The 20,596-nt window shown below is 45.8% G+C and overlaps 5 protein-coding genes across 7 annotated transcripts; 1 reads left to right on the plus strand and 4 right to left on the minus strand.

The window, feature by feature from the left end:
- Positions 1 to 5,286: 5,286 nt before the first annotated feature.
- Positions 5,287 to 6,939, minus strand: LOC6594741. 2 transcript variants are annotated; one of them, XM_026994986.1, is made up of 3 exons: positions 6,559 to 6,939; positions 5,686 to 6,492; positions 5,287 to 5,629 (listed from the first exon to the last, which is right to left on the minus strand). In XM_026994986.1, the coding sequence occupies exons 1-3, from the start codon at positions 6,880 to 6,882 to the stop codon at positions 5,489 to 5,491; spliced, it is 1,272 nt and encodes a 423-aa protein (XP_026850787.1). In that variant the 5' UTR covers positions 6,883 to 6,939; the 3' UTR covers positions 5,287 to 5,488. The 2 variants fall into 2 exon arrangements, with proteins under 2 accessions (XP_026850787.1, XP_002020567.2); XM_002020531.2 differs by having other exon boundaries at positions 5,588 to 6,492; positions 6,559 to 6,937.
- A 151-nt stretch (positions 6,940 to 7,090) lies between these two features.
- LOC6594740 lies at positions 7,091 to 11,543 on the minus strand. Its single transcript, XM_002020530.2, has 10 exons — positions 11,388 to 11,543; positions 10,289 to 11,195; positions 9,490 to 10,042; positions 8,753 to 9,409; positions 8,414 to 8,697; positions 8,037 to 8,358; positions 7,899 to 7,983; positions 7,656 to 7,845; positions 7,314 to 7,594; positions 7,091 to 7,251 (listed from the first exon to the last, which is right to left on the minus strand). The coding sequence occupies exons 1-10, from the start codon at positions 11,467 to 11,469 to the stop codon at positions 7,136 to 7,138; spliced, it is 3,477 nt and encodes a 1,158-aa protein (XP_002020566.2). The 5' UTR covers positions 11,470 to 11,543; the 3' UTR covers positions 7,091 to 7,135.
- A 1,637-nt stretch (positions 11,544 to 13,180) lies between these two features.
- LOC6594739 (myosin regulatory light chain 2) lies at positions 13,181 to 15,090 on the minus strand. Its single transcript, XM_026995405.1, is given in 5 exon segments — positions 13,181 to 13,757; positions 13,956 to 14,198; positions 14,856 to 14,876; positions 14,878 to 14,921; positions 15,006 to 15,090. Coding segments are annotated over 5 exon segments (816 nt in total). The 3' UTR covers positions 13,181 to 13,334.
- A 1,723-nt stretch (positions 15,091 to 16,813) lies between these two features.
- Positions 16,814 to 18,108, minus strand: LOC6594738 (pyridoxal phosphate homeostasis protein). 2 transcript variants are annotated; one of them, XM_002020528.2, is made up of 5 exons: positions 17,973 to 18,108; positions 17,689 to 17,901; positions 17,485 to 17,632; positions 17,164 to 17,405; positions 16,814 to 17,107 (listed from the first exon to the last, which is right to left on the minus strand). In XM_002020528.2, the coding sequence occupies exons 1-5, from the start codon at positions 18,063 to 18,065 to the stop codon at positions 17,039 to 17,041; spliced, it is 765 nt and encodes a 254-aa protein (XP_002020564.1). In that variant the 5' UTR covers positions 18,066 to 18,108; the 3' UTR covers positions 16,814 to 17,038. The 2 variants fall into 2 exon arrangements, with proteins under 2 accessions (XP_002020564.1, XP_026845220.1); XM_026989419.1 differs by lacking the exon at positions 17,689 to 17,901.
- Positions 18,109 to 18,487: 379 nt separating this feature from the next.
- LOC6594737 (cell cycle checkpoint protein RAD17) lies at positions 18,488 to 20,360 on the plus strand. Its single transcript, XM_002020527.2, has 4 exons — positions 18,488 to 18,512; positions 18,569 to 19,230; positions 19,288 to 19,748; positions 19,811 to 20,360. The coding sequence occupies exons 1-4, from the start codon at positions 18,498 to 18,500 to the stop codon at positions 20,266 to 20,268; spliced, it is 1,596 nt and encodes a 531-aa protein (XP_002020563.1). The 5' UTR covers positions 18,488 to 18,497; the 3' UTR covers positions 20,269 to 20,360.
- Positions 20,361 to 20,596: the final 236 nt, after the last annotated feature.

Consider the following 20,596-nt stretch of genomic DNA (forward strand, 5'->3'; position numbering starts at 1 on the left):
CCAAAAAAAAGGGGGGCAAAAGTAAGGCAAGTGATTCTCTGCAGAGTCGTTAATCAAAAAGAGCACTCTAATCAACTCTAGAACCGAAATGACCCCAAAACCAAGCTGAGACTATGCGGCATAGATTCATTGTCGTAAGACAAACGCACAAATTGTGCGTACAACTTCGTTGTTGTAGAGCTTCGGATTTTGGAAACCGTCTAACAGTTCCAATACAATATATACAAGATGAAGAATGGCCCTCTTTTATTTCCAATGTTTCAATGGAGAAATTAGCATATCCACGCTTTATTGATTGATTCTACCATAAAGCATAAATGGTCTAGAGCCTCATACACAGGCCCCGGGAGGTATTGCTTCGCACTAGGCCCAGCCCCAAGCAGCGGCTAACCTACTTACCCAAGATTCCAAGTCAAAGTTGGAGTTTGGGCTTGGGCTTGGGCTTGGACTTCGACTTGGACTTGCCTCAGCCCAATCAAAGTTTAACAGCGCACAAAACAATCTTATTCATATTAACTTTTTTGTTTTTTGTTTTTTGTTTCTTGCGGCCAGCACCTTCATTCTGATGGGAAGAAGACAAAGCCGAATTTGGGTTAATATCATTCATTCAATTAGAATAGAAACAGAGCTGGCCAAGTAGGGAATACATCTTTTTTATGGTCAGCGCAAGTTGCGCCGCTAATTGGAGTCGCCTGTCGCCTGGGAAAGATTCGTGTGGCCAGCAAGCAACTTAATCTGCATAAATTAATGCAAGCCCAAACCCCGACTAAGCAGATATAATGCGAGACTAAGGAAAGTGTCTATGTAATTATGCTTGAGTTCCGACTCGATTTGCCTGGGTACTCGTACAGCCACATGGTACATGGTATGTATGTAGATATTTTATAATATTTTTATTATGGAATGAAAGAGTCTTACTTATGGAAAGTTCTTGTCCATAAAAAAATAGGAAGCGAAATGCTTCGAAGAATCCTGAGCTAATGTACATATTGGTATACGTGAATCATTTTGGAGCCCTTAATTATCTTTCTTCGTGGAATTTTCAAATCTAACCGATTAGCATTCTTGTTATCAGGTGAAAATATGCATTAAAAGTAAAATGAAGTGTTCCAGATAGATTTTTTCTTCTCCAAACCAAACGTAATGTTTTCGTGCCACTTACATGTATTTGTACTGCGGTGATTGTGGGTAAGTGTGCCACTAATCCGAGCCGCGATCCCCAGGAGGTTAGCTGGGTCTTCTCTCTTGACACCAGTCAGCGTCACAGCTGCTGCTTTCCTCGGTTGCTGCGGTTGCTATGCAATTTTCACTTTGGAGCCGAAAGGGTCAAAGTCAGCTTGTACTCGTAGAGTGCAACCACAAATCAAAGCTTTGACGGAGCCTTTGTGCTCCTGCTGTCTGTTTCCACTCGGCAACGACAACAGCTACAGCATTGAAAACACAAATTTTTCACTTCATTAGGTTTTCCAACATTAGTGTGGCAAATGCCACGGTAAATTATTCGGGGACCCGCCGAAGTTGTCCCACTCTTACATTCACAAAGCGCGGTAAACCGTTTCGCTGGCTCTACAGCACGCGCCTAAAGGAAAGAGCACAGCGCCAACAAATACAGCCGAAAAAATCTCTCACTATGCGCGTGGAGCGAAGCACAACCGATCGAGGCGAAATACTGAACGCGAATGTCATGACCAAAGAAGCAGCAACACGTCAAGCAGATAAAAGAGAGCAGCAGCGCAGGCGCGCAAGACAAGCTCGGCTCCATTCCAGAGAGAAGCAGTTGTGCAGCCGCCAGCGTTGAGATTGGCAGCAGAAGCAGCTGCTGTTGTCTTCTTTCCCCCTTTTGGCCAATTCGAATGGTGCGCGCCCAAATCGAGACAACTAATACTATTGGCCGTTATTTGTTGGTTTTTCGACGAGTTTTCCCATTCCGCGCTTCGGGCGGAAAGTGCAAGCCGCTGCAGCAGCTGCGCTGCCATTTACCGATTGTTACTTTAATTGCAATAATGGGGGACTCTGCGGGGGGTCATGCACTCGCCAATCTCCTCCAGCTCATCTTTGGATTCAGCTTCGTCTTTGAGTCGAGGAATTTGGGTTAGTGTGTGCGGTTTTGGCAGAGATTGTTCAATCAGCAGCAAGTGGTGGAAAGAGCTTTCTATCCGTTCTGGGTCCAAGTTGATTTCCAGATGGTTCAACTTCAATATATTCGAGAATTTCCAGTCCATCCAGTGGATTATGTATATACACGCGCATATGTGAATGATGCAACTGTGAGAAAGGCCTTTGCTTGGCTTTGGTGGGCTGCACTTTCAGCCAATTAGTCTTAATTACCCCTGTTAGAGGCGGCTTAATTTCACTGCCTGAAAACGGTGAAAAATGTTAGCCCGCTCTGCACGGAGTGCCAGACAAAGGCTGGCGAGTGTTGACTCCCATATGCCGGTAAAGAATGGACCGAGATCCGAGATTGGAGGCCACTGATTGAGTCTCATTGCCAGTCACTGGCCGAAAGATTCAGCCTCGAGCCAAATGGTCTGCATACTCCAACGAGCCATACGTCTGGAAAATCCGAAAATTGCGCCACCTTCACGTGTTGCTCACATCGCGTTGATCGTCTAGCGCAATTGGAAGACACTCCACAAGCCTTAACCAAAGCGAAGCAATTAACGGTCTACTGGGGGAAAAGTGTAAGCTCAGAGGAGAGGGGGGCGGGGATCAGGCCCATTTATTTGCGCCAGGTCTGTAGTGGATGCCACAACTACTACTACTTCTGCGGCATTTGCATTTATGCGGCTTAACAGGGCGTTAAGTTTGCGACATGGCTATAAAAATACATCTCTATGGAGACGTGTACTTTTCTTCAGTAATCCGAGCGAGCAAAGTACCTTAAATAAGGTGTTAATAAGTCAAGGTTGCCAGTAATGGTCCGACAGATAAGTATCTATATACCGGTATAGATCTGGTAGATCCCCTGATCCCCTTTCCTTTCTAAACGCATTTCACTTTTCGCCAACGCAGCCACTACTGGGAAAGAGCCCCACGACAGGTGTGCAAATATTTGCGAGAAATTGTAAAATGGATAGAAAAATAGTATGTCTAGGAAAAGCAGACAAGACACTTTTTGTGGGTCTGCTGTGCGCTGTGCATTGGGAAACCGCTTACCAAATCCAGTAATTAACTCTTTGATTTACTAAACGCATCCAATGGTCGGTTCCCCGCTTGTGTCTTGTTGGCTGCTCCGACCACACTTTATGTGCCTGTGCGAATGTCTCCAATTTGATTTTACTGTTTTCATTTCGAGTGTTTGCGAGCTACGAGCGCCTGCGCACTTTTTGCCGACTTGACTTAGTTAGTGACTAAGACCACGACATCTCAGTGGCTCGCAGCTCTGAGGCAACTGCAGCTGAAAATGCTTTTACTGGAAGTTTCCCCCACAGCGACATCTGTCAATCCTGCCGATTGGCGATTTCTCTTTCAATGGAAAAATGTGGCAATAATCATAAAATTTTAACACAAATATTGAGTAGAGTAATTATCAGTGCCAGTAGAAGTACAAGCCAATGAGACTTTGCTCCCAAGTGAGTTGCGGATGACGAGGGATTTCAGTGAGAGGCGATGGTTTGGCTTGGACTGATCGGCTGGCCATGACAAGCACCACAAGTTGGTCAATGTCCAATAGGGAAACCCGCGAGCTCAATCGAGCTCCTTGCATGGCCCTCTTCCGATGCCCCTACTCACGTTGGGCTTTACTCCCACTATCACTCAATCTACTGATTATCATGGGCTGCACTCGTAATCCTCTTGAATTTCTTTACCAGTAGTTAAGTGCACGAATCTGTTAGATAAAAATCAGAGGAATCGGTGCAGGCACACGATACTCGTACAGATACAAAACATTTTCCGTTGCTGGCCCCCTTTGTTGGCAGCCCTTTGAATTGATTAAAGCCTGATGTTAATTGTATTTTCCATTGTGGATCATCCGATTCACTCTCTCACGGCCAGCTTCCGCTGTAAAATCAGTCGTAAAAATAATTCAATTTCAAGCTGCATTACCTTCCGATACCGTCCACGGCTGATACTTGATGTTAAGCGTTCTGATATAAGTCACTCTACAGAAGTGAGCATGCAAAGAGCTACAGTTTGCCGCGAATTATTACCAACATTAGCCATCAAATCAATAGTTGGCCAGCGAGGGAGAAATCTCAAATCTCCCCAGTTCCAGTGCCGATCCAGTACCGGTTCCCCAACGTCTGTGGCACATCATCTGGCTGATATGCTGCTACTCCTTGACAGGCCGTCGTGGCCAGCCGTTTGACAACAACTTTCACAAACTTATACCCGCTACCCAAAATGCTTCCAAGTGGCCATCGCCCAGTCAGCCTCCGCTTCGATTGCTGCTCGATCGCAATTCTTATTACAGAATCAAGTGCAACTTTTGCTCTCGCTTCGCTTTCACTCTCTCTCTCTCTCTCTCTCTCTCTGAGTCAGTGAACTGCCGCATGCAGCATGCTGTATAGGTACGAGGTAGGCGGCACCTGGGTTGCACCGTCGGTTGACAGTAAAAGTAACTTGGAAAAGTGAACGCAATCGAAGTCGACCCACTTCTTGAGACTGCATAAGACATCGCTCGATCGTATCTCCGTCGTCGGATGCTCTTCTCTAGCTTGGTCCCAGATGAGGTTGGTGGAGCGTGGTTCACACATTTTGGGAAATTTGTAGAGAAAAGTGGGTGGCCCACAGCCAGCAGCGAGCGTAGACTGCCGCTTGCCTGGTGCCGGGTGTCAGTAGTAGAATCCGAAGTGGAGCCGAAAACGTGTCTGGGCAAAGCTACACGCAGAAAGGCAAAGTCGATAGGACGGACCTAGCCCGGGCTCAAACGAGCAATTTGCGTGACTTAATGGAGCATACAAAAAAGACGGGCCAGGTCTGGCTTGGCGTCTCTAGCTTTATCACGCATCTACTGGGCAGAATATGGCTTAATTGCGTACAATGAAATTCAATGAAAGTAAGCTGGACTTACCCGAAATAAACCGGTGTGTGTGGAGGGGAGGAAGTTTAGCCGCAAAAAATAGCCAGAATTTCCAGCCAGACAAGCAGGGCCAGCGCTCCTTTGATCCTTTTTCGGAAGTCCGCAAATAATGCAATTCGCTTTTCTCTTTTCACTTTTAACTTGTATCTTCAACTTTAACTTTGACTTATGGAAGAGTGAGGCAAGTGATAGATAAACCTGACTGACATGGCTCCTTTTATCTTTGACCCATTTTAATTTGAATTTATCAAACTATCAACCACTATAGCGTTGAAATTCGGATATATTTATGTATATATGTAGGGATATACAGCTAGCCAGCTTTCGGATAGCTGGTATCCTTAACAGATATTGTATTATTAATTTCTGAATAAGAGTAGTTGAAAACAAGCTTAAGTGCAATTCGGTTAATTAGCATATATTTTTGTATGACTATAATGCATTCAATTAACTCCAGTATGGGTTTTAATAATACCAAAGAACATAGACGTAGAGTAGGACCAGCACGAAGAGCAGATGGATAAGAAACAGCTCAATGGCCAAGGTAAAGAGCGCCACTGGGTTGACAGCCATGTAAGTGATCAAGACAAACATTTCGTAGCGTAGAGTTAATAACAAATCTTTGGATTGAAGCGTGCCTACTCCTGCACCGTGAAAGTCAACTGCTTGCTGCGAGAGCTCTCGAATCGGTTTGGGGTATGCATGCTGAGCATGGCGGAGATCCCCAGGCCTAGGATGCCGAGCAGGAGGGTGACTACGAAGAGACCCGACAGGATAGGGGCCGAGATGAATCCAACGCAATCGTAGACCTCGCCGAACTCCTTACGCCCGTTCAGCCATGGCTGCACCTGGAAGTCGGACACAATAAGGCTCTGCAGAGTCTCGTTTTTGTTGGGGTTATTAAAGCTCAAGTCGTTGGCGGAGCATCGATAGGAGAAGCCCAGCGGGGCCGAGGGCAGAGTGTAATCGTCGCCTCGTGCCAGGAGTACGCTCTTCAGTTCCCTGTACTCCACCTCAACGTTTCGCAGGATCCATGTGCCACGCGCCAATGAGAACTTGAAGCGGAGCGTGCACTTCTCGCCGCTGTGCATAAAGGTAATGCTGAGCCGACCGTAGCCCTTAGCGTGCTGATCGTCGAAGGTGATCTGCTTTATGTGCTCCTCCAGGCGCAATGTCTCGTTGGTAAGCCGCAGCTCGGGGGGACCGTTCAGGGAAAGAACCGCCTTGTTTCCTTCTGCCACGTAAATGAAGCTTGCCTCTGTCTCCTCGGCAACGTCAGCAGGAGGTCCCTCAGCCGTTTTTTTGGGTTCTTCCTCGGTGGTTTCACGTTTGGCGAGGAAATGTGCCTCCTCCTCGCGACTGGCTAAGATTCCCAGAACCTCACCATTCCCGTAGATCCGTAGAGCGTCATTGTAGGCCGTCACAATCTCAGCGTCGTCCTCTTCCCCGTGCCCAGATAAGCTTATGACCTGCACGACAAATTTAGGGGTTGACAACCAGTAGTATTTATGAGCTCTTTTTCTTAGTATACACACCTCAATGTTGGCATTGTACCCGAAGGGCTCGGCTATCAGCCTGCGCTCTGGTAAATAGGTCCAGGTGCCACTCTTCACCAGATTCTGGAACTTGGGGTACTTTATGCCCTCCAGACGACTGGTCGTGTTCCTCACGAAAACTACAACAGCCTTGGCCTCCCGAAACAGTTGCGTCAGTGGCTGCTCCCTGCTACTGGCCTCAACTAGCGCCTGAGCTTGCAAGCTGGACACCTTGTGGTGACCCCAGAAGAGGAAGGGTCCGCTGATGGTCGCACCGCAACTGTAAACCAGGCCCAGCAATATCCCAACGAGAATTAGCCGCATTTTGTATAGCTCTGGATATGATTATTCACCGAAATCACTGACACCTCTGACTGACTGCCTGTCCTTCGCTGAAAGAGGAAAGTATGTACGCGAAAAATCGATTTCGTTCCACGCATGCGCAGAGAATATGAAAATGAAAAGGCGGGTGGTTTCCAAATCGTGGTCGAGAGCTGAAAAGTGAAAATGTTATTTGACAACCTGTTGCTTGAAGGATTCCATCTTTACTTCCAATTTAAGTTAAGTACAATCTAATCTAATAATTAGGGAATCTAATAATTAGGCTGATGACTACGATGGCTAATACAAAAGGCTTTGGTTCAATTGTTGAAAAACTAGAAGACGAGAATCGGCCCTTGAAGGTCTTGGTGCCTATGGGGATGTATGGAAAATTAAATTCCAGATATTTTAGGTTTCACGTTTGATTTACTCACGCTTTTCATTTGTGTCCCTCACACCGCAGGTACGATAGGAGATAGTCGGCTTGCGCTTTTGGTTCACGTAGCCGGGAATGAATAAACTGGGGGCATCCAGTCGGCCAGCGGCTATAAGACGCGACATGTCCATCTCCAGCCGGTGTGCGAGCGGGCCCTTAAAGTGGATGATCATCTGGATGCAGGCGCCGCCATGCAGCTCCTTCGTCTTTCGAGCATCCACGTCCAACATCCACTCAGGGATACCCATCACAGAGCGCAGCTCCTCTAGGAATTGTGCCCTATCGATAAAGATATCCATTCATATTAAAGTAAGGCCGCTTGAGGTAGAATCTTACTTACACCACAAAGCGCGGTGGCTTCTGCAAATTGATATACTTGATGACGTTGTGGTCGGGCTCGATATTGGCACAGGCGAATCGTTCATGTGAATGATCAGGTCCAAAGATGACAATTGAGCGTCCAATCGCACCCACTGGCGCCTCCAGCGGGAAGTTTGAGTCAGTAAACACCACGCGCTCCCCACCCAAATCTGAAACGCATTCGAGTGAGCATCGAAGAAAGGCGATTACCCTGATTACTCACCTATTGTACCCATGCGGGCCCCTACATCGCCCACATAGCATCGAAGGGGATTGTCCGGCGCACATTCCTGTTCGTAGAGATCGAGCTGCAAGCAAAGACCATCAAAAATAGGGATCTATGGAACGCTAGAAAACTCACATTCAGTGGATCTGCCAGCTGCGTGTAATACGGATTCCACACATACCCTCCGGCCACACAGCGTGTGCTGGTTGGCTTGACGGCGGCGTCCACTCCCACGGGGTTGACGAATATCTGCCAGTTGTGGTTGCGAGTGGAGTTCCGATCGTTCTTGCCGGGGTGCCGCAACTTAACCTCAATCACCGTCTCCGACTGGCTGCCGTCGTTGTGGATTAGCTGCGTCATCTTGACGTAGCCGTAGGCGTAGCCGGTGGGATGGTGAAACGATGCGATGGCTCGTAGTTCTCGCGCCTCGCTTGGACTGTAGCCTCGCTCTAAAGTGCTGTAAGAATCGGTTTTAGCTCAATAAATAGAAGACTCTATTCCACTGTTATAACCTGCAGGCCCAGCGGGCATTCCTCTGCTGCTTGTGAATGACTACAGATCGTCCGATTATACTGTTGTATCCAAAGAGCGGCAGGTTCGTATCGTTGTACGAATCCTCGTACTGGGTGAGTCCGTTGAGGCCGCCAAACTTTCCGCTCAAATCACCCAACTCGTATTGATCGCTGGTGCCCCGTCTAGGAGGAGGCGAGGACTTGGGATTCACCTCGATAGGATTCCAGTGGCCATAGAGGGTTGAAGCCTCGCATGGAAAAGCCAGATTAGCCTCAACGGGAGTCTGTCGATTATCAACGATTAGTGGACGAATCCTCTTCTCTGAACACGAATATTACTTTGTGGATGTGATAGCCGCCATTGTCCTGCAGGCCCTTGAGTTGCACCTCCACATTGCTGACATCGTACTCCGACTGCTGCGTGATCTCTACCCTTCCACTCACTGTCAGCTCATCGCCGTTGGCGTACCACTCCTTAGCCACCACCTTTCTCCGGTAGTGTGCGATCACGGCGGAACACGCAAGCCTCTCCCCCCTGGCCTTTGGCCCGTTGTCCTCGTAGATGACCAGCGACTTGCCCAGAATGCTGTGTCTTCCCGATAGCGGCAGATTCCCATCGACAAACATGCGCCGGCTAAGCTTCTGTGCTGCTCGCCTCCTTCCAGCAATGGTCAACCTTCCCAGCCTCACGTCCAGGGCTCCCATTCGACACATGGCAGGCAGCTGGGGCTTACAGAAGTCGTCAGCGCTGCGGTTTCCCCAGTACACTTTGAAAGGATTGTGGATGCCACCGGCCGAGAGGCAACGCTGCTGCCAGTCATAAAAGTCTTTACCTGGGGCACTACTGTGGATGGCCCAGCGATGGTCGAATGTGGTGTTCTGTGTGGACCCGTCCGCCTGGATGAGATACTCAAATAACACGGTAGTGTCCTGCCAAGGTTGTTCGGTGGGCTGTCGGAAGATAACTCGTCCCACCACCGGATAGCGGAACAGGACCTGTCATAGTACAAGTAAGATGTTAGATGGCATGCATATAGTATGTATGTAGAAAATCCAATTCCAGTTCCTCCACGCACCTGAGCTGTGAACATCGGCTGCTGGTATACTCCGTTCTGCAAGTACTGGCTGAGAGTGGCGCAGCCCCAGATGTTCTTAGTGATGTTCTGCACATCCGTGCGGTTGAATGTGTAAATCACCAGACTCCTTTGGGCTATGCTATGGTGGCCCTGGAGCGGTAGGAAGACGTCCCAGTAGAGGCCGCTCAGCTCGGAGCTGGTTCCGGGCAGCACGTACTGATGCCAATATGCCTTGTTGCGGCCCTGTAGCTTTCCTGAGAGGTCTCCAACTGCATACTGCTCCTGTGTGCCGTAGCCAGGAGGTGGCACATTTTTCTGGAGGCCGCGGGGGTTGTGCATGTCCCCAGTGGTCAGGCAAAAGTCCTCCCTGCCAATGCGCTGTGGGACGGGAGGCATGCTGTGAAGGCGGAAGGCGGCCACATCTTCGGCAAACTTGCGGCTGACATGCTGCGACAAAGGTGCACCCAAGGTGAAGTTCAGGAATGTGGGATCGAATTTCCATCGTTGAGCGAATGTCACCTCCCCCTTGACACCTCCCGAGTTTATGAAGGTCCTGCAGAAAAACGGATAATCATTATTCGGTTGTTTCCTGAAACTTTTCTGATTAAATATATATATATATATATATATAAAATAAAAATATATATATAAAAATAAATAATATATATATATATATATATTTTATTTGTTTTGGGTTTCGTGGATCAGATGTTCCATGATGCAAAACGAAATCAAATTCAAATCGAACCAAGGACTTATTATGGTGCTTATTTAAATAGTTTCCTTTCACCTGACTTACTTGTAAATAAGTGGCTGCACATGCCGAATTTTTGTGCATGCCAGATAGGTGTCCGGGTGTTGATTATCAAAGAGAACAAGGTAGAGCGTGCGGTGGGGGATCGTAAGGTCAGAGGGCAGCAGAGCAAGTTGGGCATCGCGAAAGACGCTGCGCTTGGGTGTCTTCAAAGCATTGTTGGCCACTCCAATCCGTCCTAGGCGCATGTCCAGGTCACCTATGCCCTGACCGGGCCCACTTCCCTGTGGGTCAAACACGAGCTCCAGAAAGTTGCAGTTGTCCTCGGTGCGGTGGTGGTCGTGCTTGAAGATGTCCGTCACAAAGATCTTCCAGTGGTGCTGGGTGAAGGACCGCTTATCACTGTCCTCTAAGCCCACTGGCTGCTCCTTGATGTGGTACAAGTCAGAGTAAATCAATGTGTCACCACCAGCGCCCTCAGCCGGGGCCAGCCATCGAAAGTGGACTGACCCCGCCACGGGAGTGTTGAATCGTGCCTCGGCCATGTGTTCTACGGAGTTCTGGATAGTGGTGATGGTGGCACAGATACGCGCATCCTCGCCCACCTCCGTGAGAACCAGTGACTTGCCCCAGATCCCGCAATCGCCGATTAGCTGCATCTTCCGCTGCCATGTCGAAGTCTCGTTTCCGGGCAACACCAGGTACTCCAGATCCTCGTCGAAGCTCAGCACCTGCGATCCCAAGCGATCGAGCTTGCAGCGCTCCTCGGGATCAATGATCGAGTAGTCCACCGGAAACCGACGCACGGACCAGCTCCAAACCTGATCTGGGTATTGGAGTGTGGCCTCCAGGCTCGCCTTAATCTCCACCGTCGTGGCGTTCATCTGCCGGAACGTGATTTCCCCGTGCAGACCCCGCTGCGAGATGTACGCAATCAGATGTTGCGCATCGGCTGTTTACGAAGCAGAGGGTGGAGAGTAAGTCCGAGAATGTGGTGAAAAGACAAAGATGTGGCTCAAGCTACTTTCGATTTCTTCTCACGACAGCGGGAACGAAAAATGCGACTCCACTACGATATGTGTATGTAATGGGAGGGGAATAGCCTGGGAACATGCCAATCGCTGTCTCCATCTGGAGTACTTACCGACCCTAGATGATGCAATCCAGCAAAGGACTATGGCGCATAGCAATGCCCTGGTCGCTTTCAATTGGGGGTCTACGGCCATTTCTCCTTCCAGGGCCCCAAAAAAGTATTATTTTGATAGATTTGCAGTCGTTGCAGACTTTCACATTGTAGTGCGCGTGCGTGCGCTCGAGGGAAAGCAGCCCACGTCGAAACTCAACTGAAAACTGGTCGAGCAAAGGCCCAATCCACAGCCAGCCAATTCCAAGTGGCCAAGTGAGTGAGGTGAGTTTCTTGCTTGGCTTTGTTTGCTCATTCGCTTTGCGCGCCTGGTTTAGCTGCGGTTTTGTTTTGCCCTGTACGCTGGTAACTTGTTTCCGGCATGCATGGCCCTCGCTTAGCTTACTCAGTTCTCGACGAGTTAACCATTTTTCCCCCTAAAACCCCCTCCTGTGCGTTCCCATCCGTAAAACTCAAATGCAGTTGTTGGTTTGTTTTCCAAGACGACTCGCCTTTTCTTTATTCAAAGACTTTGCCATCAGTATCATCATCATCGATAAGTATGTTGTATAAAAACAGATTATTTTTTTTGGTAATATTTCTGACCGGGTTAAAAAAGTTTTCAGAATTTTCTCTTGCCATATAACTTAATTTATACTGAAGTAAAGATTCGATTCGCATTCGCATTTAACAACTTGTTGCATATTGAATTGGTTTGGTGTGTGTTGAGTGTATTAAGTACATAGTATAAAGTGATGCTTCTTCTCTTCCTTCGATCAGCCTAGGTACTAATGGTTGTATGTACTGTGATTGAATACGACAAACTTCCAGATCCGCGTCTTGCTTTCCCCATTGCCCCTGCACACCATCCATGCCATTAGGCCGTTAATGGGGGAAAAGTGAAGATTAATCTTCATAGACAAAGATCTAGCTTCCGCCAGATACTCGTACTTTTGAAACGCATTAGCTAGAAACACTTTTTTGATCGTTTTCTTCATATTTCATATTTTTTATATCATATATCATATTTGGTTTTTGTTTTGGTAATAACGCTGATAGTTCATAAGCAGAAAGTTGTGGTCGGTTAAGTTATGTAAATTCGCATAAAACAATTTGAGTGAATGAACTTTATGTTTCCTTTGTTATTAAGCCTAACTCTCGATAACTTGCAATATTGATAATTTGAATATGTATTCACAATTCATAACTCATAATAATTGATATTGAAAAATGAAACTGAGTAACGAACGTTAGATAGATATGTATAACAATATTTTGTGTTTATAGAAGATAAATAATTGGCTCTCAGATAAATGTCCCTAACAATAGTTGGTTTGCCTCTCTCTCTCCTTTTCCTGCGAGAATCAATAACGAGAAACAACAAAATTCGAACAAAAAACTCTGTGGGTCGTCTAGGCCTAACGAATCCATCCTTGCTACCCACTGACCATAACTAGTTCATCGTCACTTTCATCTTCATCTTTCTGATGTTGGTTCTTCAACGAACAGCGATTAAAATAAACATTGCTTGGTTTTTTTTTGTTTTTAAGTTTTTTTGTTGATTTTATACGTGTTTTAAATAAAATAGTTTGCATTTGTTTTATAAATTTTACGTGTAAAATTTAACAGTAAATCAACTAGAAAACTAGCCGTCAAGTTGGTGCTTTGACATTGATCGTATGAGAGTATCCCTAAATAATGATACATGGTAAATGACTAAGATTTTTTCTGTTCTTGTTCTTATTTTTGATCGCTACCAAGGTGTTGTTGAAGAAGTTTTGAGTGTTGTTGAATGGTAACAAAAAGAGATTATATAGATATTGAGAATTTACATATGTAAAACGAGCATTTCTTTTAATTACGTTTATTGTTTTTGACTGATTGATTTAAAAGTTTTGTTGGTTGTAATATGGATGCTGAGTTAGAAGTTAGGATGTGTGTGGGGATGCCTGATGCTTCAGCTACTGCTTAGGCGGCCTCCTCCTCCTCTTCTTCACCCTTGCCGGTGAGCATTTCGATCAGGGCGCCGGTATCGATCTGGTTCTTGTCATCAATGACCATCTGATCGTAGGCATCATCGACCTCCTTCATGGTGAACTTGTCACCGAAGTTCATGAGCATTTCGCGGAATTTATCACCGTCGATGAGACCATCGTTATCGAATGTTTTGAAGGCAGCAATAACAACATCGTCTTCATCGTTGGCACCGGCAGAGGCCATACGGTTGGCGAACAGGGTCAGCAATTGGGTGAAGTTAATCGGACCCGAGGCTTCGCTCAGCATAGCGTCCAACTCCTTGTCGTTGGCGATCTTGCCAACGGAGTCGAAGGCAGCGCGCAGATCGTTCTTGCCAATAATACCGTCCTTGTCGGCATCCATTAGTTGGAAGGCCTAATCAGCGCAGCACGCACGGATTCGGAAAGAGAGAGAGCGAGAAAGAGACAGAGAGAGAGAGTGGGTTGGTGATTTGGTCATTGACTTGTGCGATAGATATGTATATGGCATAGGGATAGGGATGGGATGGGATGTGGTTGGGGTTGGTGGATGTGGGTGTAGATATGGGGAATAGTTAGGCCATGGCCAACTCACCTCCTTGAACTCGGCAATCTGCTTCTGGGAGAAGACAGAGAAGACCGAGGAGCCAGCGCGCTTCGACTTCCTGGAGCCACGAGAGCCGCCTGACGCTCTCTTCGATCCAGTGGCAGAAGCAGCCGGGGCAGGAGTGGCAACTGGTGCGGGGGTTGCTGCCTCAGATGCGGCTTCAGAAGCGGTTTCAGAAGTTCCTCCCTCTTCCTTGGTCTTCTTCTTCTTAACCTTCTTCTTCTCATCGGCCTACATAAAGAAAGAGATATCATCAGTATCGTCGTATCGTGGAATCAAAATTCGATTCTCAGGAGTCAGGAGTCAACGGGCAAGTCAGGAGTCAACAGGCAACTGTGAAAAATCAAAAAGGTTCAGGCAGGAAGTTCCAATCCATTTGCTTTCGTTTCGAAAATATGCTCGGGAGAAAATTTTCCACTGTATGGCCCCCTGTCTAAAAATATCCGGACCATTGTTACGTAAGTGCTGCCGTATAGCACTTGCCATCTCACTCCCTCCACGATACGGATATCAAATTACATTACTGACGCATAGCACTTGGATCCATTTATAGAACTGTTCACGATCGCCTTCGTATGCGTAGGAATGGCATATCCGAAGCCAAGGACCTTACACACTTTTGCTTTGGGTTCATAGATCAAATCCACATGCACAGACAGTTAATGGCGAGTTATTTAGGGTAACCACGATAGTAGCCGTACGGAATTACGTTGGAGATCACTTCATATTCGAATAAATTGACTTTATATGTATGATATATCCTCTTTCGGATGCAACTAAATCACTGCACAAGTCCTTGCTGCCTATATCCATGCACGTAAGTTCTTAAGTTCAGATGAGTTCCGTTCAGTCCAGTTCAGTTAGTTTGGTGTATATCCCGATCCTTACCATGGTGCTGAACTTTGATGTGGCTGTCTAAACGAGTTGAGCGGTCAGAGCACACTGAATCTCTGGCTGATTTTATCGCCAAGACAATGATGTTTTAAGTTCTTTTTCGCGTGCTTCTTTTACCCACCAGGGAACCACACAGACACTCACAAAGATACGCCCGGTGGTTCGTTGGTTCGCGTTCGGCATCTTTCGGTCCCACTCGGGCCGCCTTCGCTGTATCTGTATCTGCCATATTCGTGCTGCCTTTTTTAGTATCTGCAAGGCTAGGTCCGCCCAGGCGATCGGCGGGGTGGCTGGGGCCATATCTATATCTACATAGCCAAAGAGCTATAGCTATATGCGAGTTGTTTACTCATCAGGCGCTGCTCTAATCAAAAATCTAATTATAACGGCAGAGAAAATGCTTTTCTGTAGGCTTTTACCTATGTGTACATGTGTATGTTCAGAATTTATTTCGGTGCGGTTCGAAATGATTTTCGTGCTTTCGTGGTTCGGTTTCTGCATTTGCCTACTCTTCGTTGTAGATACATTTCCCCCTGATGTTCACATTTTGTTTTGTTTCATCTTGTTTTGTTTTACTCATCTTTGCTCTTGAGGCCACCGCCGAAAGGTGTCCTCTTGCGCTGAAATCACCTACATTCCCATGGCAGCACACATTCAAGCAAACATACACACAAATCAAGCATCTACAGCCCGTAAATACATACATATATATGTACATGTTCTATGTGTATATAGTATATACTCGATTTAATGTTTTACCTTGCCTATTTCTACACTCGGCATTTTCCCGTTTCTTTTTCGTTTCTTCAGTGCCCCGAGCATTGTGCAATACGAAGAGCTGAGAGAATTCCAAATCTATCTATATGTACACAGATCGTACGGATTTCGTATCGCATAAATATCCAACGAACCCGATATTTGGCCAGAGTTATTTCGGCAACAAATGTGGAATAAACATCTGAACTTATCTATATCCGCGTCATTCATGATCATTGCATAACATTCGAAAAATAAGTTATCAATTTTTCCCTTTTTTTTATGTAGTCAGCTGGTCTTTATAACTGAATGGAATGATTCCCTAGACACACATATAAACACATACATATATAAACATTAGATCATGCAATAGATCATGCTTTTCAGTTAAGATTGTTTTGTGTTCCGAATTATAAGACAGCTTGACAAAAAATTTGATTGAAATTTGGTATACTGAACTAATCCATTATCATTATATAGAAGGATTCAAAGAGTCAATACATCATCAGTATCATTTGATTTGTTTCCAGGGCATACATTACCGAAATCTAATAGTACATACTATTTGTTATGATTAATTGGAAAAGAAAAATTAAATGGCGTCATTTATTTGGCTTTGATTTTTATCTGCGTCCAAAATATTTTCTAATGAAATTATCAATCTACATATACATATGTATATGTATGTAAGCTTAGTCTATAAATCAGACTAAATCACGTAAAACATAATTCATACTTCATGGATCAGACACAATAGAAATCGATTTTTAATGCAATCTCCTTCGTGCTCCATTGAAAGTGATTTTTAGCAACAAAATTTCGGAACATTTGCAAAGCTCGCACATAACCAGACGACAATTTGGCATAAGGCCAAGAAAACAAGAAAATATAAAGAAAACTACCCACAGTTTTATACCCGATGTAGCATTGATTGTATGCAAAACTAAAAATAGAACAAAGTGCAAAATAAAGCAAGAAATATTAAAAGGAATGTTGAAATTAATGAAAATTACGGCATATCTATTTGCTTTTCCAAAGAGGACGAAAAGTACGTGTATCTCACATTTGGCAATATTAATGGATGGATATATTTGCAATTTGGATATATTTATTATGGAGGAAAAACGCGGGCATACAAAGCATAGCTAAAAACCAAACAGTGGAGAAGGAAGTAATAACATATCCTACACATAATATTTGTTTACCTCAAGATTTTCTAATTTTAAAAGCCAAATTAATTCAATATATATGTATATATGTACACATATGTATGTATTATTATTTCCATCGTATACGCAGACGATCATGGAGACCACGCATCGCTCGGATTTTTTGTGCATATAGTTGGGAGGTGAAACGTCATTGAGAAACAACTGTATTCGGCCAGGGACCCGAAAGCGCATTCCTCGCCGACGATCGCCTTATGCCTTGACAGCGCGATGTCCGAAAATAGATGAGCCGACACGCACCACGGTGCTGCCCATTTCGATCTGCGGGCAGAGCATTATGAACAGGAGGTTCCTAGTAAGTGAGTAGTTTAACATACCGCTCTGTCATAGTCGTTCGACATACCCATGGATACGAGCACGGAGTTGGGGGTCAGGGAGTTGGCCTCGCAGATAGAGCGATGCACCTCCATGAGCGAGACAAAGTCTGGATTGGGCCCTGTGCTGTAGTCGAAGCCAAAGGCTCCAATGGTCATGATGCCCACCAGTTGCAGATGCTTCAAGTTCTTGCTGATGAACTGGTAGAGCTTGGGCGCTTCCTTCGTCTCGATGCCACTCTTGGCTGCAAAGTAAGTAAGTAGTAGTAAGTAGTAAGTAGTAAGTAGTAGGTGGGCTCGTCTGACTGGTCTTAGCCTATGTACCCTCTTCGCCGCTGGTATTGATTTGAATGAGAACCCGGAGTGGCGGCTCTGTGTCTGGTTTCAATTTTGACCAGGCGGCATCCAGCTTGGTAGCTAGCTTCTCGCTGTCTACGGTTTGGATCATGTGAAGATTGGGGAGAGAGAGTATCTGCAATAAAGGAAGGTAAAGGTTTAGATAATCAAATACAGTTTGAACCACCGCACTTTGTTAATTTTGTTGTTCTGCAGGTGGCCGATGAAGTGCCACTTGATATCGGGGCACTGGGCCAGTATTTCCGGGTGCTGACTCTTCTCCACCAGTTCTTGCACGTAGTTCTCCCCGAAATCCCGCTGGCCGGTCTTGTACGCCTCTATAACAGCATCTGCTGGCTTTGTCTTGCTTACAGCTACCAAGAGAGGCTTTGCAGCCTGGATTTCCTTCAATAAATGGTTGCGATTTATAAATGATTGATTGGGATCCGAGATCCGTGTCATGCGGCTAGTCTCACTTTTGGACGCTGCAACAGAACTTCGTCGATGCGCTTCAACACTTGCTGCAGGCCGGCTTTAATGTCAAACTCCGCCATGGTGCGTCGTAACATTTGACGTTTTATAAAATTAATATATTGTAATGTGGTTATCGCCTCAGTTAAAGTTAAATCAAAGTAGTAACTGATAAAGAAAATTAATAGTTTTAAAATAAAATCGCAGAAAGCAATACACACAACAAAACCGAAACAGCTGTTTTCAGCTGTGATAACAGAGTTCTGGCTGTTAGACGCGTCTGTTAAGGGTCTGCTTGTTTCGACAGTAAAAAATTTCTCAATGTTTCCCCTATATACCGATATCAAAACAAAAGTTTGTCACACGTTATATTTAAATATATATTTAACGAAAAGTAAAATTACAATTACTTTTAATTTCTACTACAATTTAAAATATTAAAGTTTTTCGCCAAACCCGCTTACACGTTAGTATATTTTTTCTGGCAATTTCTGTCAGGCGTTAGGCTATTTTTCCAGACAGAACAAAAAATGAGCGCACGAAAGGTAAACAATTTGAATGTAGCTAAAATAATACAATTAATACAGTAATAAATGCATAGAAACCGTGGATAAAAAGCGCTTTCAGTGAATTAAATTTGACGCAGACCACCGCCGTTTCGGAGGGCACACCAGCTAAGCGCACGAGAAGCACACCCCACGCGTCAACCAAAACTCAAAGGAATCGAAATGGGAATTCAACGCCTACGCTTGCCGCCGCCTTAGTGGATATAACGGCAGAAGATGAAGACGGATGTGGGGACAACAGTGAGTCGCCGCCAACGGTTACCGAAAAATGGATGGAGAGTTTTGCCCCCACCAGCAGCGAGGAGCTGGCCGTGCATCCGAAGAAGATTGGCGAGCTGCGCGATTGGCTGCGTCACTGCGAGGCCATGCGTTGGAAAGTTCCCGCACAGATATGCCTCTTGACTGGACCAACAGGCGCTGGAAAGACAGCCACATTACAGGTGCTCGCCAAGGAATTTGGATATCAGCTGCAAGAGTGGATCAATCCTGTGGACTGTGAGGTTATTAATACGCTGGGCGATCAACCCAGTGGCGGCTCATACCTGGGTTCGCATCTGGAGGCCTTTAAGAGTTTTCTGCTGCGTGCCTCGCGTTACAAATCCCTGCTGAATGCGCAGAATAAGCGACTTGTGCTGGTAGAGGACTTTCCAAATGTACTGCTCAGTGACGCTGAGGCCAACTTTGACGATTTGCTAGAGCAAGTACCCCTAAAAAAACATCCCTCACCTGTGATTAATACTACCTTTTTTTACAGAAAATATTCCATCTATGGCAAATCCCCGTTGGTCTTCATCGTAGCCGATTCCAAGTCTCGGGGTCTGAACATAAGCTACAAGCTATTCCCGGACCAACTGAAAGCCAAACACCGCATCAACCATATCAGCTTTAACTCGATCGCAGCCACAATTATGCAAAAGTCGATGAAGACATTCTGTGCCATCATGCAGCAGAAGGGGAACAAGGCGTTGTATAAAGTGCCTTCTTCAACAGTAGTCGACTCAATAGTTGTCGGCGCCCAGGGCGACATACGCAATGCCCTGATCAACCTACATCTCAGCGCCCTGAAAGGAGTTCCCAACATGCCCACCAAACAACTGAATGTTAGCGTTACCAGCAAAGGACGCCAACGCAAAATGCAGAGCACCCTGAAGTCGATTGGACGCGACGAATCCATTACCCTGATGCACGCAGTTGGTCGTGTGTTGAATCCAAAGTGTACGTATAACAATTATCGCTGAGCTTGAACCTTCAATAATTGTTTGATCTGGTGTTTGCAGGCAACGAGGAGAAGCGGTTGCAGCACAGCCCTGAGGTCTTGACCGAAGCCTTCTGCACCGAGCCTAGAAACTTTGTCAACTTCATCCACGCCAATTATCTGCCGCATTTCCGAGACATTGAAGATGTTTTGCCCGCCATAAATGACCTCTGTCTATCAGATTTCATGCTCAATGAGTATCGTGACGATGCCCTACCCGTAATGGGTCTCAATCTTGCCATTCGCGGCACTATGCTAGCCAACAAAGACCCCGTCAGCGGTTGGATGCCCGTACGTGGTCCGAAGCGAATCAATGTGCTGCCTCCGGCCACATTAGCGGAGCAGAAACTATTGGGCATTGGATGTGCAGACACCTCAAAAGCTCTATACGCCACAGAATATAAGTCCTTTGTGAAATGCATAGCCGCAAGAAGCCCTAAAGAGATGCCAATAGAAAATGAACAATCCATAGAGGATTAGATTTCAGAACACAATAGTTTTAAATTTGTAATATTTACGTATCGTTAAGTTATTATTTGCTAAAAATGAAACGCATTCCATTTCCAATATAATAATACCGTCTTCAATGGGTGGAATTCACAATTTAACATTTTCATTCATCCACAGATCGGTTCTGTATCGTTGCATCACCATTCTTTGGCTTATCGTTCGAGTCCATGGGTTTGGGGTCAAGCAGAATCAATGACCCAGTGAAAGCACAGGCTTAACAAGTCGAAGATCATGAAGCAGCGAGCTTTCATTTAACAACCTTGGAAAGCCGTTTAAGTATGGCTGACCAGAGTAGCTT

This window comes from Drosophila persimilis, unplaced genomic scaffold, assembly GCF_003286085.1.
Source record: "Drosophila persimilis strain 14011-0111.01,24,50 unplaced genomic scaffold, DperRS2 tig00000000-arrow-pilon, whole genome shotgun sequence".
Lineage (NCBI taxonomy): Eukaryota > Metazoa > Arthropoda > Insecta > Diptera > Drosophilidae > Drosophila > Drosophila persimilis.